The following is a 9,356-nucleotide window of genomic DNA, read 5'->3' on the forward strand; positions in this document are numbered from 1 at the left end:
GTATTGTAAATAGTAGGAGGGGAGTAAAACACACACACACACACACACACACACACACACACACACACACACACACACATATATATATATATATATATATATATATATATATATATATGTATATATATATATATATATATATATATATATATATATACAAAGCACCAAAATGACCAACGACACGAACAACGAGATTGTCAAATTTTCGGGACGACCCGTCCCTTCTTCAGGACAAACGAAAACAATTACATAATGTGGTCAATATCAACAGAGCATAATAACAAAAACTACATATAAATACATCTAGCACTACAACTACACTAATCTACAAACGTATTTACAACGCAGACTACATGTTTTTGGTCTTTAGGCTTGCCAATCAATATTAAAAGTGGAGCGAATTAGGACATACCTTATTCGTCCAAAGAGCTGATCCAAAAATCAATATTTGGATCAGCTCTTTGGACGAATAAGGCATATCCTAATTCGCTCCACTTTTAACATTGATTGGCGGCCGAATAAAGAAAAAACAGTATTATGTTAATGATGTTTATAATATCAACAGATTAAGAAAATATAGTGTTGGTCGTTGTAATCTACTATATCCGCCAGACTACAAACCTCGTATGAAGATGATCCACTCTATACTTAAGAAGCAAATCCCATGATAATAATAATACATGTAATAATAATAATAATAATGATAATAAGAATAATAATAATAATAATGATAATAATAATAATAATGATAATATTAGTAACAATTAGAAATTCATGTAGCGCCTTATATAAACAAAACAAATTACTCTAATGCGCTTTACCAGGTGAGTAGAGAAATAAAACAGTAAAACACAACTAAATGACAGAATGACATAAGATCTTATATCTGTAAAATTGCCAAAATAAAACACTATAATTAAGATCGATAGCTAAAGATTTTTTGTGGTGTTTGATAATTAAGTTTATACATGCTAATTTATATTTTAAAAAGAGTTTTAAAGCTTTTTTTTATTTCACGAGATGTTGAGTTCTTGATGTCATCTGGAAGGGTGTTCCAGAGATAAGACAGCTATAGCTAAAGCATGGAATCAACACAAAGGGAGATTTACGCCGTGCCAATGTACAGGCACGTCAGAAAAGCACGTCAGAAAATCTCTATTTACCTGAAAGTATTCTGAGGGCCTTGAGCTCTCACTTCCGGTGTCAAACATTCAACAAACGAGATATCGCTACTTTTGAAAACAACTATCTTTAATTTAGTCACTCTGCAGAGCCGATAATGGGTCTGTTGACATCTGTTGACCCCCCCCCTCTGATTAGGTGACTTATTTGTTGACCTCCCCCTGATTAGGTGACTTATTTGTTGACCTCCCTGATTAGGTGACTTATTTGTTGACCTCACTGATTAGGTGACTTATTTGTTGACCTCCCCTTGATTAGGTGACTTATTTGTTGACCTCCCCCTGATTAGCTGACTTATTTCTTGACCTCCCCCTGATTAGATGACTTATTTCTTGACCTCCCCCTGATTAGATGACTTATTTCTTGACCTCTCTCTGATTAGCTAACTTATTTCTTGACCTTCCCCTGATTAGATGACTTATTTCTTGACCTCCCCCTGATTAGATGACTTATTTCTTGACCTCTCTCTGATTAGCTAACTTATTTCTTGACCTCCCCCTGATTAGATGACTTATTTCTTGACCTCCCCCTGATTAGATGACTTATTTCTTGACCCCCCCCCCCGATTAGCTGACTTATTTCTTGACCTCCCCCTGATTAGATGACTTATTTGTTGACCTCCCCTGATTAGATGACTTTTTTCTTGACTTCCCCCTCCGATTAGCTGACTTATTTGTTGACCTCCCCCTGATTAGCTGACTTATTTCTTGACTTCCCCCTCTGATTAGCTGACTTATTTCTTGACTTCCCCCTCTGATTAGGTGACTTATTTCTTGACCTCCCCCTGATTAGGTGACTTATTTCTTGACCTCTGATTTGGCACTTTATTCGTTGATTTATGTTTTGACATATGAACCCATAAATGACCCCTCTGAGAATATCGAGTTAAACAAATATGACACACATAGGGTTTTTCACCGGTATGAGTTCGAAGATGAACTTTGAGATATTCTTTTCGTTTGAAATCTTTTCCGCAGTGATCGCAATGAAATATCTGACCCGTTTTCTTCCGTATTTCCCCCAGGTAATTACTTGTTAAGTCCTTATTCTTCCCCTGGCTGTGCTGTTTGCGGATGCCGGATACGTTTTGGTAACTTTGTTTTGATTGACCAACGCTACTGTGCTCATTCCTAACATAGTTAGCAGTCGTATTGCATGTTTGCTTTAAATGAGTCTGAAGATGTTTCTTTAAATTCTGTTTTTGACTGAACATTTTGGAGCAGATATCACAAATGAAAGGCTTGGCACCGCTGTGAATTCGTTGATGATCCACCAAATGATTCTTTTGTCGGAACGACTTCCCACATTCTTGGCAAAAGAATGGTCGGTGTCCCGAATGAATAAGCTGATGTTTCTGGAAGTTGTATTTGTTGTTGAAGACTTTTCCACAAGTTTCGCAAATGAAATCTTCGTTGTTGGGGCCTTTTGTATTTGACTGGTTTACTTTACGGTGGCCATATGTAGGGATTGTACTATGCGTCTGAAGATGTATTTTCCAAATTTGTTTCTGATTGAACTTTTTAAAACACATATCGCATTTAAATGGTTTGGCCCCTGTATGGATAAGCAGATGAACATTGAGATGCCCCCTTTGCTTGAATTCTTTTCCATAGATTTTGCATTTATTTTCCTTTCTGAATTTCGTCTGTAACTTGTCACTTTTCATTCTTTTATTGCTATCCGTCACTTTGTTTGTTGAGGATTGCTCAGAATTTTCGCTAGAAATATTGCAATTTGAAACGCTTTCTCGCGATGTTTTTGTGGAAGTATTTCTTGAATATTCACCGTCTGTTTGCGGTAGATGAAATTTGGCATTGACTGCATTTTCGCTATTCAATGCTTGATGAGACGAATAATAAATGCATCGATTTCTTACACATTCAGCTCCCTTTGCACGTTTTGAATCCACGGATGGTGTTTTTCGTTTTCCTTCATGGGTGACAATGTGGCGTTTTAATGTCTGCTTTTGATTGAAATATCTGTTGCAAACATTGCAGCGAAAAGGTTTATCGCCGGTATGAATTAACATGTGCACGTTCAGGTGTCCTTTCTGGGAAAAGGACTTTTCACATGTCTGACAGGTATGCATTGATTTTTTAGGCTTGCTATTTTCGTTAAGTTTGTCGGAATTTTTGGAAGATGGTGATAATTTTTTAACATTCGATTGTTCTGTGATAGCAACATGGGAGTGTCTCTCGCAGTGAATTTTCAAGTGAGCTTTCTGTATGAACGTCCGTCCGCACTCCATACATTTAAACGGTCGTTCACCGGTATGAGTTCTAATGTATCTTTCCAGATCCATCTTTCTTCGAAATTCGCCCGCGCAGAATTCGCAGAGGAAAGTTTGCAGATAAGCAGTCATACCGTTTAATTTGCGGTCGGTTGAAGAATCTTGACGAGACATTGTGTCTTTGTTAGACGATGTATTTTCTGCACCTGAAAACTTAGATTTATTTTCTGCCGCAATAGTTTTAATTTCTGCTGCAAGCAATCCCTCATTTTGAGGAGTGGATGGTGGTATTTTGGTGGTGATGACATTAGAACAAGGCATTTTTGGCTTAGCATGAACAGTGTTCTTATGTTCTGATGCATGCTTTGTTGTACATGCTTTGACCGGTCACACCCGCCGTGAGTCTTATATCTTGATATGGTAAACGGGGTAATACGTATTATGCCATCATGGATATAATAATTCTTAGGATGATGTTATATTTTATGTTTTCTGAGAAAATACTGTCTCTATAACATGATACACATGTTTCGACAACATTCAAAAACATTTCATACTAAAGCAAACTATTTCGTAATCCAGGTTTGCAAAATTACATGCACATTGGGTCATGTGGCTTTGAATACTCCCACTATAGTTTGGGTGTGCTGCACTGAGGTATTTTATCCCATTAGGATGTTCCTGACATCCTATTTATCAAACATGAATATTCATATTTCTTGTTAACACCTCAGACCTCTTTAATGAATTGTAAAAAGCTTGATATAATGTCTGATTCTCACTGACACTGGGGCAGTATTGCATGTTTTTTCTTATCATAAACCGGCCAGCTACTGTATGATATTATGACCACCTACTGTATCATCATATCATAAACCACTCATCTATTGTATGATATTATGACCATCTATTGTATTATCATATCATAAACCATTCATCTGTTGTATGATAGCATGACCATTTATTGCATCGTCATATAAAGCTGACATCTATTGTATAACAAGACATTTATTGTTTGATATTATGATACATCTATTGTTTGATATTATGACATCTATTGTTTGATATTATGACATCTATTGTTTGTAAGAATGCTAAGCTATCACCTTTTCGAGGCGCATATCAAAGGGTGTCATCTTTCGAAGGTTCACAGGTTGTAATGGTTGAGTCATTTGTTAAAATTATTTTGTATTTGGATGAAGATGACGATATAGAATTAGGGAATATTCTGAATGATATTTTAAAGTTCATCGTAATTAGAAGCTCAATATATCCGTTACCGGTGTTGTAGAGTGAGTCTTCCCCCATAATGAGACTTCCCCCCGGAAGCCTGGCTCTACAGTGAGGCTTCCCCCTGGGAGAAGGCTCATTCTAGAGCAGGAGAACCCCCGGGGAAGTCTCACTCTAGAGCCAGACTTCCCCGTGGGAAGACCTACTCTATCACTAGTTGTAGAGTCAGACCCCCCCCCCCCCCCCCATAGCAGGACTTCCCCCTCCATTTATTCCTGGTAAATTACTATCACTTTATAGAGATTTTTTAGATACCAAGACCTTTTTCAGCAGGGCATTAAATGATTTTGCTTAAGTTGTTTGACCCATAGACCTTGAACTTTGAGCCACACAATACCTATGCCTTGGATAGTTTTAGAAATTTGAAAAAATGAAATGAGGAAATTTCGAATTTATGTTTCTTCTCATCTGCGTACAAATATCGCTTATGCTTTTAATCTTGTACAACTTCAGGTAGAGAGGTAGGTGAGTACTTTTGAAATAAGACAATAATAGCTCATAAAGTTCTTTGTACCAAACACATCTTTTACATCGGTAAAGCATTTGAATGTTTCATTCTGCAAAACTAAGTCATTCAAGGTCTTCATGCCTCTGTCAACCCAATTTATAATAAAATTCCATTTTTTAACATCAACAAAGTTTCTTATATCTAAATTCAAATAATCTGTAACAAAATGAAAGCTTTCTTTAACTCTTGATAGAGCTTTAAACACATCTTTCGCAAACACATTGTCAATATGATTTACAAATTCATTAAGTGTTTCTTTGGATAGGTGAAAAATGAAATCCACATTTCTAAGATTTAAAATACTATGCAACTACATGTATACATTTCGGTTGAGCATCACTGAAGAGACATTATTTATCGAAATGCGCATCTGGTGCATCAACATTGGTACCGTATAAGTTTTACACTACATGTTGCCTCATTTTCAGCAAAGGTACCTTTTGACCCATTTCAGCTTAATATAAGATATAAAAGATGCCAAATGTACCATATTTAGTCCCCCTTCATCATAATTACCCACAATTGTATTTTTTTTTTCAATTTTTCCACCTTGAATCCCCAAATAAATATAAAAAAGATATTTTATTCAACTCTTCCTGACAATGCTGAAAATAAGTGTATGAGCTTTGGGAGTGCTAAAGTTTTGATAATTGTGATTTTACCTATTGAAGTTAAATCCCGTTTAGTCCACAAACCTAGCAATTTTTAATGGCATTGATTTTAGATTGATAATTGCATAAAGTCATGTCTTCCAGATTTTTGTAAATACTATTCCGAGGAGCTTAAAATAGCTACTTCCCCATTTTATTTTATTTAAGTGCTTTTGCCAACAACTCTACTGTAATAATAAAGATATATGGTGCCAATGGATCTCCTTGTCTACAGCCTCGTTCAAGACTGAATAATTTATATAAGTTTCCATTGTTAATTATACAACTGGTACTAGAGGTGTATAGAATAAGAAACCATTTTACAATAGATTCCCCAAATTGAAGGACCTGAGTGCCTTTACAATAAAATCCAATTCCAATGAATCAAACGCTTTTTCAAAATGTAAAACGTATACGGTACCAATTTTGATGCACCAGATGCGCATTTCGACAAATAATGTCTCTTCAGTGATGCTCAACCGAAATGTTTGAAATCCGAAATAACTGTGAAGTTTGAGATCTAAATATAGCCAAAAACAGCGTGCCAAACAAGTGGAGCCAAATTCGTCCAAGGATAAGAGCTATGCATGAGGGAGATAATCCTTAATTTTGAAATGAATTTCTAAATTTTATAACAGCAATTAAATATACATCCGTATTTTCAAGCTAGTAACGAAGTACTTAGCTACTGGGCTGTAGAGACCCTCGGGGACTAACAGTCCACCAGGAGAGGCCTCGACCCAGGGGTCATAATGTAAAACTTATACGGTACCAATTTTGATGCACCAGATGCGCATTTCGACAAATAATGTCTCTTCAGTGATGCTCAACCGAAATGTTTGAAATCCGAAATAACTATGAAGTTTGAGATCTAAATATGGCCAAAAACAGCGTGCCAAACAAGTGGAGCCAAATTCGTCCAAAGATAAGAGCTATGCATGAGGGAGATAATCCTTAATTTTGAAATGAATTTCTAAATTTTATAACAGCAATTAAATATAGTAATAATATAGTAATAAATCTAGTAATAATAACAATCCTGGCTGATTTTCCTTGTTGGATAGTCAATCAAATCATACAAAAAACGAGCGTTTTACCTTTATAAAACCCTTCTGAGAGTCACTTATGATACTTTTTAGTACTTTCTTTAAACGATTTGCTATGACACTAAAACCAATCTTGTAATCAACATTTAAGAATGATATTGGTCACCAATGTTTTATATAGCGTAAAACTTATACGGTACCAATTTTGATGCACCAGATGCGCATTTCGACAAATAATGTCTCTTCAGTGATGCTCAACCGAAATGTTTGAAATCCGAAATAACAATGAAGTTTTAGAGCTATTATAGGGAGAAACTGTGCCAAAAAAGTGGAGTCAAGTTCGTCTAAGGATAAGAGCTATGCGTGAGGGAGATAATCCTTAATTTTGAAATGAATTTCTAACTTTTATAACAGCAATTAAATATACATCCGTATTTTTAAGCTAGTAACGAAGTACGTAGCTACTGGGCTGTAGAGACCCTTGGGGACTCTATCTTTTTCTTCTTTGGGAATGCAAGTTATTACACCTTGGGATTGAGATTAAAAGAAAATGATTTTAAAAACAATGCAAAGTACATCATGAATTGTTGAGTCCAAATCAGTGTATTGTACAGAAAATGAACTCTAGTTCTTATGTTAAATTTTCATATCAAGTTTTGAAGGAAAAGGAGTTCATAGCCCCACAACTCAAAAGAGAGAAGTGGGAAGCTTATCTCAGTGAAACTATTTCAGAAAAATGTTGGGAATTCCATTACATGAATGCATCATTATCCACAAAAGAAACAAAACTAATATATTTTCAATACCGTATTCTTATGTGTTATATAGCTACAAACTCTTCCCTTCGCAAACTTAAACTTAAACTTGTAGACAATGACTTGTGTTCATTTTGCAAAAGTGAAAGAGAAACAGTCACTCATATTTTTTATGACTGGGTGTATGTATCTGCCTTCTGGAGAGATTTTGTGAAATGGTATAATGCATTTGTAAAAGATTATAAAATCACAAAAAAGGTGTTACTAGGCAATATTGATGGAAGTTGTTTGGAAAATTTTCTTATTTTGTTAGCAAAAAAGCACATTTACTACTCCAGATCACAGGGCTCAAAACCCAAATTGTCAGATGCAATTAAGTTGTTTAAATACTATAGAAATTTAGAAAAATATTGTCAAAATGTATTTCATAGCAAATCCAAAATGCTTGGTAAATGGGCATTGTATGATAATATAATGGACAAGTAGTTTGTTGAAAATCATAATACATTTATATGAAAAAATAAAATAATTACATTTATCTTTGAATGTGTATGCGTATATATGTATGTGTATGTGTGTATATATATTAATGTGTGTGTATGTATATATTATACATATATATAAAGCACTAAATAATCACAACTAGGTACTGAAAATTTTCGCCCCAGCCCGGGGTCGAACCAGCGACGTACGGCACCCACCGCCTAGCAAGATTGTCAAACCAGTGCGTAAGTCCACTCGGTCACAACGACTTCCCTAAAAAAGGAAGCTTTGTTATGCTCCTAAAGCGATACTTATACACACTGATGCAATCCCATATATATATATATATATATATATATATATATATATATCAAACGTTTTAATTGATTTTAAATATTCATTTTGTGCTATAGACAACATTAATGTTGAAAAAATGTTTTGAATGTTTAAAAAAAATTAAATATAAAAAAAGGTGGAACAGCAAAAATTAGCAACACCCCCCCCCCCCCCTAACAGAAAAATGAATCACAACACAATTCTATTGATCATTTTCCTATTATCTATATTATTTCATTGATGGAGATGTGGTATTTTTGCAGCAGTTTTCCTTTTGGATTAGGAAAAGATTTATTTTTTCTTTAAATAAGGGAATGTTAAATTAATAGGACTTTGGAAGTCCATTAAACAGACCCAGGTATGGAGATTTTAGGCTTTCATGGACTATATATAGATATGAATTAACCATGTAATATACATTGTTGTAAACCCCATACCCCCTCTATATTTCCCACTAACATAATCAATAAAACATTTGAAGATACACATTTTCAGTTAGTGAAAAAAAATATCAGGTTTTAAATACAAGTTAATTGATTTAGAATTAGATTTAAGGAAAATAACCTATCAATGCAAGGTGAAGATAACAAGCAGTGATCAATCTCATAACTCCTACAAGCAATACAAAATAGATAGTTGGGCAAACACGGACCCCTGGACACACCAGAGGTGGGATCAGGTGCCTAGGAGGAGTAAGCATTCCCTGTTGGCCGGTCACACCCGCCGTGAACCCTATATCCTGATCTGGTAAACGGAGTTATCCACAGTCAAAATCAGTGTGCCAAGTAGTTCTTCAGTCCAGGGGTCCGTGTTTGCCCAACTATCTATTTTGCATTGCTTGTAGGAGTTGTGAGATTGATCAATGTTCGTTATCTT

The 9,356-nt window shown here is 35.2% G+C and overlaps 1 protein-coding gene across 1 annotated transcript; it reads right to left on the minus strand.

Annotated features, from left to right (window-relative positions):
• Nucleotides 1-1,948: 1,948 nt before the first annotated feature.
• On the minus strand, nt 1,949-3,733 carry LOC130048802 (zinc finger protein 569-like). The gene has a single exon (XM_056145862.1). The coding sequence runs from the start codon at nt 3,731-3,733 to the stop codon at nt 1,949-1,951; it is 1,785 nt and encodes a 594-aa protein (XP_056001837.1).
• Nucleotides 3,734-9,356: the final 5,623 nt, after the last annotated feature.

The sequence above is a fragment of the Ostrea edulis genome, chromosome 7 (genome assembly GCF_947568905.1).
Source record: "Ostrea edulis chromosome 7, xbOstEdul1.1, whole genome shotgun sequence".
NCBI classification, from domain to species: Eukaryota; Metazoa; Mollusca; class Bivalvia; order Ostreida; family Ostreidae; genus Ostrea; species Ostrea edulis.

What these genes read in the sequence shown, in the direction of transcription:
- LOC130048802 (XM_056145862.1), bottom strand. Translation starts at nt 3,733, where the DNA reads ATGCCTTGTTCTAATGTCATCACCACCAAAATACCACCATCCACTCCT.